This window comes from Aulonocara sp. 'chitande type north' Nkhata Bay, linkage group LG22 (genome assembly GCF_057382095.1).
Source record: "Aulonocara sp. 'chitande type north' Nkhata Bay isolate Kocher_YH1m ecotype deep benthic linkage group LG22, A_spYH_male_GT1.1, whole genome shotgun sequence".
Taxonomy (NCBI): domain Eukaryota; kingdom Metazoa; phylum Chordata; class Actinopteri; order Cichliformes; family Cichlidae; genus Aulonocara; species Aulonocara sp. 'chitande type north' Nkhata Bay.
The window spans coordinates 15,892,414-15,908,749 of NC_141364.1; the positions used below are offsets into that span (position 1 = coordinate 15,892,414).

General features: G+C 38.6%; 1 protein-coding gene across 1 annotated transcript in view; it reads right to left on the minus strand.

The window, feature by feature from the left end:
• dennd3a (DENN/MADD domain containing 3a) overlaps positions 1 to 14,532 on the minus strand; it is a 28,281-nt gene extending 13,749 nt beyond the window's left edge. The window contains exons 1-18 of the mRNA XM_086280334.1: positions 14,299 to 14,532; positions 9,185 to 9,283; positions 8,520 to 8,675; positions 6,731 to 6,866; positions 6,307 to 6,422; positions 6,083 to 6,213; positions 5,863 to 5,974; positions 5,641 to 5,760; positions 5,457 to 5,555; positions 5,253 to 5,372; positions 4,673 to 4,788; positions 3,541 to 3,696; positions 3,319 to 3,415; positions 3,122 to 3,225; positions 1,476 to 1,675; positions 1,238 to 1,397; positions 882 to 1,038; positions 147 to 369 (exon numbers count right to left, since the gene is read on the minus strand). Of these exons, the coding sequence (XP_086136460.1) occupies positions 147 to 369; positions 882 to 1,038; positions 1,238 to 1,397; positions 1,476 to 1,675; positions 3,122 to 3,225; positions 3,319 to 3,415; positions 3,541 to 3,696; positions 4,673 to 4,788; positions 5,253 to 5,372; positions 5,457 to 5,555; positions 5,641 to 5,760; positions 5,863 to 5,974; positions 6,083 to 6,213; positions 6,307 to 6,422; positions 6,731 to 6,866; positions 8,520 to 8,675; positions 9,185 to 9,265 (2,284 nt within the window). The 5' untranslated portion in view covers positions 9,266 to 9,283; positions 14,299 to 14,532. The remainder of the gene's footprint in view (positions 1 to 146; positions 370 to 881; positions 1,039 to 1,237; positions 1,398 to 1,475; positions 1,676 to 3,121; positions 3,226 to 3,318; positions 3,416 to 3,540; positions 3,697 to 4,672; positions 4,789 to 5,252; positions 5,373 to 5,456; positions 5,556 to 5,640; positions 5,761 to 5,862; positions 5,975 to 6,082; positions 6,214 to 6,306; positions 6,423 to 6,730; positions 6,867 to 8,519; positions 8,676 to 9,184; positions 9,284 to 14,298) is intronic.
• Between the last annotated feature and the right edge of the window lie 1,804 nt (positions 14,533 to 16,336).

The following is a 16,336-nucleotide window of genomic DNA, read 5'->3' on the forward strand; positions in this document are numbered from 1 at the left end:
CATGTGTGATTTACCAATTCTGACATGCTTTAGTGAGAGAGTACAAAGCAGGCTCCGCCCCCCCGAAAATTATGTGTAATTCAAATAAAAAAACCTGAGACTTCTCACAGCTTTTAGGGTAACTGGTCAAATAAATAAGTACCTACCTACAGTTAGAGCATCAAAGAGTCTCTGAATAGTTCCTTGGTCTTTAACAATGCCAGACTCCTGGACACATTTCACAAACTCCTCAAGCTGCATGTATTTTGTCGGCAGCTGGAATCTCTTTATGGCGCCTTCCTCGTGCCCGTTTCCACGGCCCGCACATTCCCGCTCCTGGTCCCTTTTGACCCGACTGATAAGCCGTTTGAGTTCTGCCTTTCTATCCGCCTGTCGGGAGATTTCAACATTATGGCAGAGGCCTTTGTTTGTTTATTTAACTGTCAGTAAGATTACACACAAACAACTAAGATGGACTTCATTTAGACTAGAAGGTGAGGCGGAAGCAGTGGACTTGCCCTTTTTTGCACCGAAAGTCATTATTGTTAAAATAATCTGCAATCACCTACTTATCCTGTGATGAGAAACTGAGTTGCTGACATGATATTTGATGCTGTTAACACCTCACAATCTTACTGAGGGTAGTTTGTAAAGAAAGAAGAAAACTATGGTTACTTAAACACAAGTATATTGTGTTTAAGTAAATCACTTTCACTTTTCCTTAACTGGGACTGACCAATATCAGGTGTCATCTTCCTGCAGACTGTTCTGGGACTGATGACTGAAACACAAGTATATTGTGTTTAAGTGGCTAAAGATGTAATTAACTAAGATGGTTCTAGGCAACAGGGTTTATATCTGCAGGGAGAGTAAAACACACAGTCATGACAACCTGAACTGACCTGTAAACGTTCAGACTCTGGCAGGGAGTCCACTAAAGACTTAACCATCTGAGAGGGAAAAATATCAGAGTCTGTCTTGTACAGACTCTGAAAGTCCTCTAATGCATCAAGACGCCTGTTGGACACAGTGTTGACCAAACCACGCAGATAATGGTACCTGAACAGAGAAATAGATGAGATGGTTAGGGATCTGACACTATATAAGGTTCAGATATTGTTAAAATGACTTAAATAGAGACATCCATCCATCCATCCAAAAATTAATACAATTTATTGAAGAAACGTGAACCTATTTCCTTGTACATTTTTATAAATTTCTACTTTATATGAGATTTCAGGTTTCTTCGTTCTCGTACCTGGCCAGTAGAGCAGACTCTTCCGGTGGTGTAGCATTAATAGCTTTCCCCAGTGAAGCAATCATGTCAGAATAATAGTTTTGGACATAGTGGTAGGCCAGCGGAGGAGGGAATTCTGGAAGACGGAAAACTTTCACTGCTTTCTTGGGGGACTTTAAACCTGAAGGGAGACAAACAAAATTAGAAACTGATTGCTACTTGGCTAAATCACTTTCACTTTTCCTTAACTGGGACTGACCAATATCAGGTGTCATCTTCCTGCAGACTGTTCTGGGACTGATGACGGGTAAAGTTTCACTGACAGACTGCACCAGATTTGGCAGGCTGGCTCCCAGCCTTTTGCTCAGCTTGTTGTCAGGGCTGCCGTATGTTCTGTAGCCAGACCTGGATAGCTCAGACATGGGAGGACGCCGGGGAGACTCCGTCATTCCACGATTCCTGAATAGAAAAATGATTGAGGCACAGATTGTGTTTTCTTTATGGTTGGTGATGACAGCAAGCAGGTGAAAGTAATTGAATCAGACAAATCTATTTATTTACAGAGGATAACGTGCATTTTTAGCATGTCATTTATGACTGTAAAATCTCTATAAACAAATACCTGAATGCAAAAAAAGTCTGAGTTTTACTGACTAATCATGCTTCAGCTGGCTTTGGTTGCATACTATGTGCAAAACAGCAAAAAAGGACTGCATTTGCTAAAAATCTATTCTGACATAGCTGTCAATCATATTCTATGTATTTGTCTTTTATGGTGTTTTATTTTCTATTTATATGAATTTGCAAATTATGACCAAGGACAGAAGAGGAATTTTTGGCTAACAAATCTGTTGCCTGCACTGGAAGCTTGTTATCCCCAGAGGCCAAGTCAGCAAACTAGCTGACATGTTATGCGATGACAGTAAAAACATCTCCAAAGCAAAGTATTCTAATGAAAATCCTGATTTAATGTCAATTGCAACCAGCACTGGAACAAATGCATGACCGCAACAAAAGTCATTCAATCTGGTTATTCATTATGAGTTTCATGAGTCATGAGCACCTTAGCTCTAACTTCTCGTTCCTAACCTTTGTGCGCTTGTTTTGTTAAATGATTATATTTTTAGGGCAGCAAGTAAGAACCATTTAATCTCTTTTTTAATTTATTATATATTATAACCCCAAATGCACACCTTATAGTCAAAACCCCAAGCAGATTTATATAAGACTTACATTGTCTGACCAAGACAAGAAGTCAGTGAAATGTAATTTACTGAAATAAATGATCAGTATTACCATGTAAGATGACACTCACTATTGTTTTATATCAATTTTGTGGTCCTTTTGACCGGTTTCAAAAATTTGTATGATTTGACTGATCCTCATTCAAAGAGAGTGGTGAAGGGCTGAAATACTTTAAAACAGTCTTTACTTATAGTGATTTATTTTCTCCCCTCTGGCACAAAAAGCTAAATAAATTACTAAAAAGCACTACATACACAGGCTATTCATACACTGGTATCTGCACAAAATTTTACGGCATGTGGGTCACTTTAGCAGTTAAAAAAATGCAAAAATCTACATTTTACAAACTCACCCAGAGTCACTCCCCCCCAAAACCACAATTAATGATATTAATAATGTACTGCCAAAACAGCTGCTGCTCGTTTAACAGGTAGAGCAACTCTGAGATAATCTTGGATTCAGTTTCAGCCTCAGTATATTGCAAGGAGTACAGACAGGAAAATGCTGAGTAATGACTCACAAGTAAATTACACTAAGACAGTGGACACCTGCTGTACCTGTTTGAGAGCTACCACCTGAGATTGTTTGACGAAACGTGTAATGTTGGAACTGATTAACATTCACACTGAAACCAGTGATGACATCATGCTCTTATCATACTTGTGCATGAGATTACGTGTGTTCTGCTCCATCCGGCTGAAGGTGTCCCATTTCCTGTTTAGCCGGTCACGCAGGAATGAGTGGAAGATGTGAGTTTCTAATACCTGAGATAGCAACAAAGAGAACCGCGTAAGAGCAGTTAGCGTTTTTGTGTTTACCAGTGGGCGCTTTTTTAGTTTGTAGAGGTGGGAGTGTACCTTCTTGTAAAACAACTGGTCTGCTGGCTCCCTCGTTCTCAGAAATTCCTCGCTGTTAAAAACCCTGTGTTCATGGCTTAGGAAGTCCTGCACCCCACTGACAAAACCATCCATATACATGGAATTGAAGCAAAGAAAGAGAGGGAGAGTGATAAAATGATTTTAAATATACTCAGTTTGTAATAGTAATCATTTATTTCTATGACATTTGCAAAGCTGTACCTGAAGATGTTGACCACCAATTCTAGGGCGATATTTTGTATCTGTGTGTTGAGCCGTCTCTGCCAGTCTCTGCGTTGAGATCGCAGAGCATTAGCATCGGTTCCAGCTGCAAGATGGCACAGCTCCAGGTCAAAATGAAGCTGCAGACTCTCTGCCCTGCAAACAGACATACACACATCCCAAATATGTATTTAAAAAAAAAAAAAAGGACTTCATTTAAAAATTCGCTGCCTTTGTAATTTGATTTAGGCAGTTTTTAGGGCAGCAGTTGTAACATTTAGTTCAAAAGCTGGTGTGATTCGAGCTGAAAGAGTTGCATGCCAAACCTCAGTTTGAACATATATGCTTCTCTCTATAAACAGACATGTTATGCTCATTTTTAGCTAGGGTGACCAGATGTTGCTGTTTATGTTGGACTGCACAGAATTTTTATTTTGTGTCCGTCCCACATTTTGACTGATTCTGCAGAACAAGCACTTTTGTAAAGGGAAGGCTTTTTGTTATAATCAGAAAAATGTTAACAAGCCTAATGCATACTCATTAGGATAAAAAGCTTGTATCTACTTAGCAAGAGACTTTGAAATAAAATATATTTGTCCTGTTCTTACTAAATGACAAGCCACCAACATGTAAAATTTATTGTATTGTATTTTAAGTTAAATATACCTCTTAGCATTATTGATGTGTTCCACTTTGTCCCACACAAATTTCTGCATATTTAGTTTGTTGGGATCTGGTCAGTCCATTTCCAACTCCATATTCTTATTTTAGAGCAGCTTAACATTCTCAACAGGCCCTTTTTCATCTTATACTGTCCATCTGTCTGAAATAAATGGTTTCAACTACTGTTCCTTAAAGGCCTCTTTCTCCATGTCTACTTTCTTCTGATTGGCTGCCCCCTGGCCAACGCTTCCTGTTCAGTGCCAACCTGATGTCAGCTTGACACAACTGTCAGAAACAAAATCTTGGCTCACAGGGATTGTGTTGACATTTGCGGATCTAACTTACTGAAATCTAATAAGAGCACCAACACTATAAGAGTACACAAAATAAGTAAAAGCATAATAGTTCCTTTTATTGTCACAGTATCTATTAAGCAGTCTACTTTTACATTGAGGCACATGTTTGTTACCTTGATGTAAAGCTCTCAGCTGCAACCAGAGGGATAGCAGGCAGGTCGACTGTTTCACACCACGATGTCTGAATGCTGCCATCATCGATGTTCACAAGAATGAGGTCTTCTGTCTCCTATTCCCACAAATGAGCACATACAGACGCATATATTGTAGGTACAATCGGTACAGTAGAGTACAATCCAGCCTAACAGAAGATCTCAGTCTGACAAACAGACTGCCTCTGTAGAATATGTGGACTCAGCTTGAATAAAGACGAATACAGATGAGAACAAACAGCTATTGTTGGATGCTGTATGTGAGCTCAACTGAGACAATTTACAAAGAAAATTGTAATTTATTATTTATTTTCTTCAATGCACATCTAGTAATTACTGTAAAGGTTATTATAAGCTTAAGCTAAAATCCCCAAATATTTAAAACACCACTTCCTTAGATAAGAAAGGTTTCCACGATCTATCTGTTGTCAGCAAGGAAGGAAACCAAGAGTGTACTCCCTCATTATGGTTTTAAAAAAAAGCACACGTAGACACAAAAAGCCTAATGTTTAAACGCTGATAACGACAGCATTGTACTTACTGCAGCAACCTCTTCAAAATGACTGATGTGACAGCCCATGAGAAAGGCAGTGGGAGCCATTATGAAGTCCAACATTCCTTTCGCCAAGACGGGAACATAAGGCTGCTGCCAGGACAGAGGCTGAAAGAGAAAACACGGCTAAAATATTTAGGAATGAAAAATAAGTCAATATGGGCACTTTAACACGATGTTCTTTACACTAACCTGGAGGTACAACAGCAGACACTCTGCAACAAGAGTGAGTCTGGCCCAGTCACAGGAGAACAAGACCAGTCGCTGCTCTTGGAGAAGGTAGGACAACACCTGAAGAGTGAAAAAATACTTAGGATCTCATATTTTCTGTCATATTTAAATGCTAAATGCAATACCACGCTGCCATATGCAGTACCTGGAGCAATACGGTGTGAGTAAAACAGAGGAAAGGCAGATGCAGGTCGATGTCAACAACAGGACTGTCCTGATCCTCTCTTGATGGAAGATATACTTGAAGAGGACGAAGACTGAAAGACTAACAAAGAGAAGAATTTTACTATAAGGATCTATCAGAGCTGTCTGACACAAAGACAATAAGGTGGAGTTATCTGATGGAGAAAGAAAAGTTTTTCCTGACCACATGCAGCTGTCCAGGAGGGGGTAACGGCACGAGGGACAGCTTGGCTGAAAACTCCTTCACTGTCTCCTCAAAATCTGCTTGTCTTGCAGTATGCAGCTGAACCAGGAGACTGAGCATGTGCAGGCAGGAGGCCAAATGAAAGATTAATTTAAATGCACAAAGTAAAACACAACCAAGGTCAAGGTTATTTATCAACTGTATGTTCAAAGGAAGTTACCATGACAGGCAGTCTTTCAGGGCATTGTAGTAGGGGAACTTGGAGATGATACACACAGCAAAGGGTGCATAGAAACGTGCTTTAGTTGAGCTTCCCCTGTGACCGTTCTGGAAGACGCCTTCCTGACAGGACTGACACAAAAGGAAGCCAATGAGTAATACTGATTGTCTGCACTGATTAGTCCTAGAATGTCCTTCTGTTAAATTGAGAGTATGCATTTGTACCGGCACAGCTCTGTAGTACTGCACAACGACTCCATGGGTTCGGTTCCCAAACATGTCAGTAAAAACCAGGAAGTGATAACTGTCTTGTTTCTGCTCACTGGCTAACTCAAGACCACCTAGATGAAAAAAAAAGATATTTTAAGATTATGCCATACAACAAAATGCACAGATGCTCGTTAATTTAATCCTACTGTCAGTGTCTCCAAGAGACAAAGTAAGACTTAACTAGAGAAAGAAAGAAGAATACCTGGCATTAGTAAAACCATATCAGTCTAGATACAGTCATTGCCTAAGAATAGATTACTCAAGCAACAGACTGGATTATTATGTAATTCTGTATTTATTATGAGTGTGTGCAGCAGTGCTATTCAGCTTAATCCTCAGTAATGTTTGGTTTGTCACAATGGAAATTTACACAGAATACCTGGGAAGCATAGCTCTGGTAAAGCAATAAGATCCAAATCCTTTGGAACACTGATGTCTTCTGTTGCTGATGACACTTCAGCGCGATTGGCTGCTTCTCCATTAGACAGAGTCTCTGCAGCACGATCTCTCCTCTTCTGCAAAAAGGAAAACGCATGAGCAAGAAACTCTTTTGCAAGAGTGCCCTGGGCCCAGACATGCAGCATTAACCTGGAAGAACATTCAAGCATTGCAAAGAAGGGCCCTGCCCAGGGCTGAACCCAGGACTTCTTGCTGTGAAGGAATTGAGCCACTGTTCTGCAGATAGTCTGCTTTTTCGTTTACTCTATAATACTAATAATAACACAGGACAAGAAAGATTTTGCTACTGGGAATAAAACATGGTATTTACATGAAATGCAGTGTGCTGATTCCAAATCTGAAGTCAAAATTCACCTAGGACGTCTAAATCTTAAGTTAAAGGTCAAGTACAGTTTGGCCACTACATGGTAAATAAGCACGCGTTTGTAACACATTATGCAGCAGCGTGTTCCTGCAGGGTCAGCAGTTGCTAAGCCTCTATATAATGCAAGATTGGCCAAGAGCAAGCTTATAGTTTACAGAACTGTTTTCTTATCTAGCAAGTCTATTAGTGTGTTTTATCCTAAAGATGAGTAGGTGGAGCTGCGTTAACCATCCAGACAATCTTTGCTATATTTGTGCTAAATACCCCCCATGCAATCAGAGTAACGAAAAGCTTTCTGTTCCTAATGCTCATGCTGTGGGAATGAAAGAGACACATGAGTCAATGGAAGAGCACACTGTTTGCCAATACAATGTGCTACATGCACTGGTTGATCCACTAAAAGTGTAACTTCCACCACTTCACATTAAACTGGGCCTAATACTTTGACATGCCAATTGATGGTAATGGAAATGGCCTCCAGTATCTGAAGGATAGGTTTGGAAAAAATTCCTGAGCTGTTGGAATTTTTGACATCTGCAAAATGATGCGTTCAGCTCCAAACTGAACATGCTTGAACTTTCTGCTTGGGATGCATTTCTGCTAGTTGTGTAAAACTTTCTTGGCAACCATCGGGTTGAAAACTATGTTGAACTTGTAAGCAACATGTTAGCAGCGTATCAGCAACTCGACTGCCAAATGTCACTCAAAATGCATTTTTTGCATTCTCATCTGGATTTTTTCAGTCCAAATATGGGTGATGTAAGTGATGAACATGGAGAACAATCCAACAAGGATATTGACACCATGGAGACAAGATATCAAGGCAGCTTCAACCCCAACATGATGGGCAATTACTGCTGGTTTCTGCAGTGGTCAAGTGCAGACTCTCACAACCGCAAAAGCAAGTGCCTAAAGCACTTTTGAACAGTGCATGTGCATTGCATAAAGACTCAAGTGAACTTATTATTTACACGTTTGTTAATGTGAACAAGTTTTTGTAATCTCTCACAGTTTTGAAGAAAAATGTAGTTATGTACAGTGACTGTATAACAAATATAAAATCAGTTTCTTGTGTCTGTATGAATAGCTAATGATATCGTGTATAACTTCAGAACCTGACATCCTAGGCTAAATCCAACTACAGATTTGGACTCAGCACAGTAGTATGCTTTAGTATAAGTAGTATAAGTGTCTTTAGTTTAAGACACATGAAATACCGCAAGCAGCAGACAATTTGTTTTTCTGTGATCCTGTGTAATATAATAATAATAATAATAATAATAATAATAATAATAATAATAATAATAATAATAATAATAATAATAATAATAATAATGATGCATACTTTCTTAATGAAGCTCCTCCTCCTCTGGACACGGCTGAAAGCTGGAGCAATCACCTGGCTTGAATTGGTCTCTTTGGAAACAAAAGGCGGGGCATGGACCTGCAGTACCTCAGCTTCCAACAGTGGGAGTCCATTTAACTTACCCTGTTGTTGGAGCTGCAATGAAGTTTGTCATGTTTATATTTTCAGTCATGTTTTAGAGACCATACATATAAAACAATACAGAGGATTTATTTTGCCCTTACACGTACTATAACCTACGGTTGTAAACTCTTTGAAATTAATAAGTATGACTGATTAAGAAGCATTATGGCATACATGATATTATTTCTATACATCAGACTTTTGATTAGCCAAACAGTTCATAACGCACCCAATTCTACTTGAAATGAATCATGCTCTTCATGTTGTGGACATAAATGTTCACAGGTATTGTGATTTAAAGGCTGACCTACATAAAAGCAAAAATCTGCTCCTTCTAGAGTTACAATCCACAAGTATCGAAAAGAGCTTTTGTTTGCAGGAAGGATTCAGATAGCCCAGAAATATGTCCGATTTTTTGTTTTTATTCTTTGTGTGCCTGTTTTTGCTTCAACAGCATGGTCACACTTTTTATCCGTCTTTTGACTGACTTTGATTGACAGACTATCTCTCTGCATACATACCTGGTGTATATCTCGAAGCTTATCACTGTGGGCTCCAACCACTACACATGCCTCAAGCAGTCCAGATGGGAGCTCCGCCATCACATCCAAGCACTCAAACTGCCAAAAAGACACACAGTGTGTATTTAGATGAGATAAGAGCTTTTTTCTACAACTAAAATTTATACTGAGATAGCTTTCCCTGCAATTTTTGTAGTAGTATTAACACATCAGGCAACGTGTCAAGTCAGTGAAACATATATTTTAAAACAATGCTTATTTAGGTATTCCACTCACAGTAGGTATCACTGTTTCTGGACTGAATCTGCAGATGAGTTACCGTGTTATGATGTCACACAACGAAACATGATTTTATTGAGGGTAAATGCATCAGTAGCCCTTACTGTAGTGACAGAGAACTAGCAGGTGCAGTTGTTTAGAAGTTTGCATTCATGCCCATGATGAGTATATGTAATGGTAATTTTGGGCTTTCTTTAAACCTTTTTTTCAGGTTGGAATGATTGTACAGTGTACATCTTTCATGGCTTAAAAAAAAAGAGTTAGGTGCACATGTTTTAATTAATTTTGGATTTTCTCCAATTCAGCAACTACTAAAGGGATTTGTTTGACAGCACTCATTGGACTGACCAATACTCAGAACAATGGGAAAGTCCAAGAAACTCAGTGATGATCTGAGAAGGAGAATTGTAAGTTTACACAAGCTGGGAAGGTGTCTTGGAGCCATTTCTAAAAAAAAAAAACTTCAAGTTTTCAATGTCATCAGTCCAAACAGCTGTATGCAAGTTATTTGGATGTGTGAACACTTTGCCAAACTCCAGAAGAAGACCCAAACTGGTTAGAATGTTCATGACCAACCCAAAAACCACCTAGGCTCAAGCCTGCCATGACCTGGAAACTGCCTGGAACACCACCAAATGCTTTCTGGAGAAAGGTTTAATAGTCAGATGAGACAAAGATTGATTTGGATTCAGTGATAAGAGGTTTGATCTGAGGCGTAAAAGTGAGGCTTTAAAACCTAAGAACACCGTACCAGCTGTCTAGCATGGTGGTAGTAGTATCATGCGGTGGGGCTGTTTTGTTGACAGTAATACTGTTACGCTACACAAAGTTGTTGGAATAATAAAGGAGGTGGGAGTGTATGTGTTTATTTGAGCCTGTATGTAAAATTTTGACCTGGTGTTTGTGGATTGCATACCCAATTCTTGTTTTTTTAATCCTCTACAATCATTCAAACCTAGAAAAACAACAGTTCAAAGCAATCAAAGTCCAAAATTCCTGCAACATTCATGCAGATGATGAGTAAATGTAAACTTCTGACCCCAACTGTAAATCTGACTACAGTGAAGAGGTGAAGCAGCTGTGGTGACGGTTCAACAATTTTAACCATGACTAATAAAATTCTCAAACCAAATGCTGTTTATATCGGAGTTTGAGTTCCACTTTGCGTAAAGAAACTAGGTTTTGATTAATCAAATTTGTAAAATTAAGCATCAGCTAAATAAAAACCACAAGATTTGTCAGAGCATAGACAAAATCCTTCACCACAACTTCCTCAGGATGCATGCTGTCACACATGCACACAGCATTGCATTCATCTGGACTATGTGATGCAAAAAGGATATTTAAAAAATCGAAATCGCACAAACAGCAGATGTTAGAGTTTGATCACTGATGCAGTAAACCAGTTTTGTCATTAACATCAAAAATTCCTGTAAGCAAACCTTTTTTTAAATAACTTTTTTGCCTGACATATCGCCACATTTGATTCCATCTGTAGTGGCTAAAGAAAAGTCACAGCATTAGTTTTTAAACTTGATGATTCTCAGCAATTGTGGATACATTAAAAAAAAAGATGCTCTTACAGTTCTTTTTTCACAAAACATGCTGATCCTAGAATTTCTTTGGTAAATTCATGATATTAAACGCTGAACTGAAGCTGGACATTTATATTATTTACATTATTTGTGGTTACTTTTAGAGGTTTTTATTCTTTCAGTTTTTCAGAATGATGCTTCTGGACATTCCTGCTGTTATCATTACTTTACGCATTCGTCTTGGACTTGAAAATGACTTTCAAAAAAAAAAAAAAAAAAAAAAAAAAAAAATTCTCAATTACAATTTCGTTCTATTGGGATTAAGCTTTCTACTGAAACCTCTGGAGATCTACTTTTGGTGGTCCATACCCTGGGAGGTGTGACGGGCAGTATAGCAATAATTATAGTATCATCTACTGATATTTTTGTGGTACAACTTATCATATTTGCTAAGCCCTGCATTAAAGTTGAATTAAAGCAGCATATATTCATTTTTATGACTAAAAATGTCATGTTAAAAAAAGTATTGCACACGTTTTACTTTCCTTTACTGTAAAACACCAATATATGTCATTCACAAATTGTCACTAGTTGTCTTTTGATGTGATATTTTGTTTGTTAGTGTGTGCTTAAATACGCAACACTACAGGACTGTTTTTTATGTATTAAATGCGTTTCAACTAGCACATCCTACAAATTCTGATTAGATTTTATGGTGAGAAAGAGGAGTTAGAGTATCGAGCCTTTATCCTTAAAGGTTTTTGAGTTTAAACATTAACATTAAAATTATTGTGGTGGATTTCAATGTATGAAAGAAAAGTCTAAAAGCAGGAGGCCAGGCCTTTTATTAAAAAAAACATACATAAATATCTAAAAAGCACTTGATATATGAAGCTACAATTTCACAGAATATATTACAGTGGTGTAAAAAAGTGTTTGACCCTTTCCTGCTTTTCAATTTTTTTTTGGGGGGGGGGGGGGGGGGGGGTATGTTTGTCACACTTAAATGTTATAGATCATCAAACAAATTTAAATTTTAGTCAAAAAAAATAACACAAGCAAACACAAAATGCAGTTTCTAAATGAAGGGATTTTTTTAGTAAAGGGGGAAAAAATCTAATCTACATGAGCCCGTGTGAAAAGTGATGTTATAACACAAATTAACTGTGGTGTATCAAATTTTTGGAAAGCTGAGTTCAATTTCTCTAGCCAGACCCAGGCCTGATTACTGCCACACATGTCTCAATAAGGAAATCACTTAAATCGGACCTGCCTGACAAAGTGGAGTAGACCAAGAGATCATCAAAACCCAGACATCATGTCGCAATCCAAGGAAATTCAGGAACAAATGAGAAACAAAATAACTGAGATCTCTCAGTCTGGAAAAGGTTAAAAAGCCATTTTGAAAGCTGTGGAACTCCAGTGAACCACAGTGAGAGCCATTATCCACAAATGGCAAAAACATGGAAGAGTGATGAACCTTCCCAGGAGTGGCAAAAATCGCTAAAATGACCCCAAGAGCACAGCGATAACTCATCTAAGAGGTCACAAAAGACCCCAAAACAACATCCAAAGAACTGCAGGCCTCACTCGTCTTAGATAAGGTCAGTGTTCATGACTCCAACATATGAAAGAGACTGGGCAGAAATGGCCTGCATGGCAGAGCTCCAAGAGAAAAAACACTGCTGAGCAAAAGTGTTTAAAGTTTGATGATTTGAGATGAAACAACACCTTTGTTCAGGTATCATCAAAATACAATGCCAATTAAAGTCCTTTTGAGTAAACTTACCAAGCTACCATCAGACTGCCTATGTACCAGTGTCAGAATAAACATCTGACTTCCATTAGTTGCAGCTCCAGGCTGAACCCAATGACCTATACCCTATTACATTTTCCTCTTTTTCCTCAACCTCCTGCCTACATTATGTACTCCAACATACCTCTAGCACCCTCCTAGCTTTTCTCTTTCCTTTATTTTTATTTCTGTCCTTTTGTCTCGTCATCTTCTATTCTTTCTTAAACTTCGACACACTTGCGTGCAATCCTTTCTCAGGCCATTCCAGCCTCTGACTAACCACCCTGCTGTGTCAAGGAAAAAAAGCACATAGTTAACTCACTTATTCCCCTGAAAACCCCTAATTTAGCCAACCTCATGTTGGGGGGTTGTGTTTATTTGTATACTATTAAACAGTTTTTGAACTATGTTACACATACATGCACCATCAAAGACTTAATAAAATTCAGATGCAGTGAAACCACCATTTAAACAAACTGGGACAGCTTAACCATTAGTGTACCCACAAGTAACAGTATTTAAACTTGACTAGGGTGTGCAGCTTAAGGAGGTAACGCCATGCTGTGAGAGGCAGCCATCCAGAGGCTGTCCACCATCTGTAACAAACAAGTTTGTCGTCATATCTGTCTGAGAGGAAGCCGCTTTGATGCAGCCAGTGGCAATTTCAGCCGTGCTTTAAATGTATTTTATGGAACTGAAAAGAAATATGGAAGAAGACGGTTTGGAAAATGGAAGTGGTTAAAACAAATGTTGCTCTTACAGAGTAATGAAAGCAGTTTTAGGAATTCCTGTCTCATTTCTCCACCATATGATAGTTCCTTTCCTAAAAGACAAACTTCTGAAATATAACTTGCCATTTAGATAAACAAAGCCTCCTTTTAGTAGTGACTGTGCTGGAAGGCGGCTCTCAATTTTTCTCATAGCTATTAACACCCACCAGTGGAAAATAAAAGTAGGTTTTAGATCCCAGGAAAATCCAAAATCATGGGAAGACTGGTTAAACTTCTTAGATAGTTTAGATAGGACACAAGAAGTGAGTAACCTGTTAAAAAGGGTGGCATGCCCCTTTAATGTGCACGAAAGACCCCTAAAAACCCTCTGATGACTTTAAACAGTAAAATAAATAAATGAAGGCAAGCAGTAGGGAGTAAAGTAAACATTTTACAGCTCTTTCTTCACTCGGTTTGCAGGACTGCTGTTGACACGCCCTATGATCTCTCTTTCGTTTGGCGGGCGGGTGGAAAAGCACAAAATATGAGCAACATGTGGCTTAATGTGCCAAGACTCTTGCCCCGAGTTCATCGTGTATACAGCCCGAACAAATCAAAACAGCGCATTAGCAACAACAATACGCCTAAAACAGTCATGTAAACATGCTGTCACACATTACAACAAGGTTAAAAACTTTAATACCAGCAGATGAAAATGTAAAACACGTGAAACTGAGCTGTGAGACCAACCGAGCAGGATTCCTCACATAGCAAGGGTTAAAATTAGAGACTGACCTTAAATATTTCTCGATCATTTCCACTGGATACACTTTAAACAGGGGGTTAGCCTCCAGCTAACAACGGCTCCAGCTTGCGGTTAGAAAGCCGTGAGACAGCTGCAGCAGGGACTTCAGCACTGAGACCAACTTTTACTGTGTGCTCTGATTCACAGCTTACTTTCTCACTCACACACAGTCCGAAGTTTGCCGCTGGTCTGTCAAACTCAGAGCGGCGACGCGTTAACTGAACTTCCTGTGAACCAAATTTCAAAATAAGAGCTTTTTAGTTTGGCAGTTCGAAGAGGGGGCATTTTGCTTCGCAAAGGCTCCGTCTACTGGATATTCACCGCAGTGCACTATCCATATTGCGAGAACTTTAGATACAATACAATTAGAAGAATTATTATTATACAATTTAATATTCGATTTAAAGATCACTTCTTCAAACAAGTCCGCACAATGTACAGCTTCTTCTTCTTCTTCCTCTTATGAAAAAGTTAATGTAGTGCCCCCCCCCCCCCTTTTTATTTTATTTTATTGTATCCTTTCTTAGAAACCTAACAAACCTAATAAACCTGACTGACATTCAAAGAGGGTAAATTTTATTCTATCTTTCAACGCCCCGAAGTAAATTAATAATTTACTATATGAATAAATAAATTTAAATGGAACTTCCTTCACTTTAAGAACATTTTTTATGGCAAAGAACAAATTCCTTTCCAGTTGACATCTCTAATAAAGTTACTCAAGTAAGAGACGCTGGGAGGAATAGAGATTAGGTCCACTCGAAAGAGGGATCTAATTTTGGCATCCATACTTTTGTATAGTGGAGAAACTTTGACTTAAAGAAGAATCCCTCAGGCCAGGAGCGGACATGGTGAGCATGGGTGATGGGAATTTTGTACACTTCTAAACTACATAGACAGACCAGACGTATGACATCAAAACAATAGAGAACGCTTTTAGGATTATTGGTTTGAAACTGGCTATGTCATGGAAACCAGCAAGAGCAACATCGTGATCGGAGCGAAAAGCATAGCAACAAAGCTCTTTTTTTAAAGAGACGTTTGTATAACTCTGGATATATTTTACACACTACCTGTGGCTTTATCATGTGATGAAATTATCATGAAAAACAGTTGAAAAAAATGGGATGTGCATATTTAATCAATCGTGCACAAAATGAAAAAATCTATTTAATATTCATCCATGTCTGCAAAGTGTTATATATTAAATGTTGGCATGGTTTGCAATATTGAATTGAAGGGGCCAAAGTAACATTTTTTCGTTTACAGTGTCTCAAATTGCCATGGACAGACCAGGCGGTGTATTTGGTTAAGATATCCAAGTAGCCTAATTGTTCATTGGTCTAATACCGGAACAACAACAAATGAGTTCGTGTCAGAGGCGCAAACCGTCCTCTAAGCGGAGTTTATATACTGGAGTAAGAAAAATGCAAGATGCAGACTGCAACTGGCAGCGCAAACCAGCCGTGGTCGTATAGTGGTTGGCACTCTGCGTTGTGGCCACAGCAACCCCGGTTTGAATCCAGGTCACAGCAGCCTGGCTGTGCTTTTTAAACCAAATACAGAGAGCAGGCTAATGAATGGGCTTCGTGTCTACTCTTCTGGAGAGCTGCAAGTTAGGAGATTATCGTCCCTAATAAGATGTGTTAAATGAAAGGTTTTTTTTCTTCCTTTTATGTTGGTTTTCCACACTGTAAGACCAAATAGTAATAGTTTGATAAATGAAATGAGTTCCAACTAAAACCTGTAATAAGTTCATACACCTTTATTTTTTTGAGTAGTTTGAACAAGTTTGTTTTTTCAAGTTATCAGTACTTGAATATATTGATTAGTTTCTGACATTGCCCTTAAATAATTTGAGTTTTAACACTGACGTCACTTACATGCCTACGTACGTACGTACGTGCGCCACCTGTTTCTTTATTAAGTGCTGGCAACCATCTTGGATTCCTCGCTTCGAGTGCGAATGCCCGCTCATTACTTCGAAAGAAACTTGTGGAACGTTAATATCCAAACAGAAATAAAAAC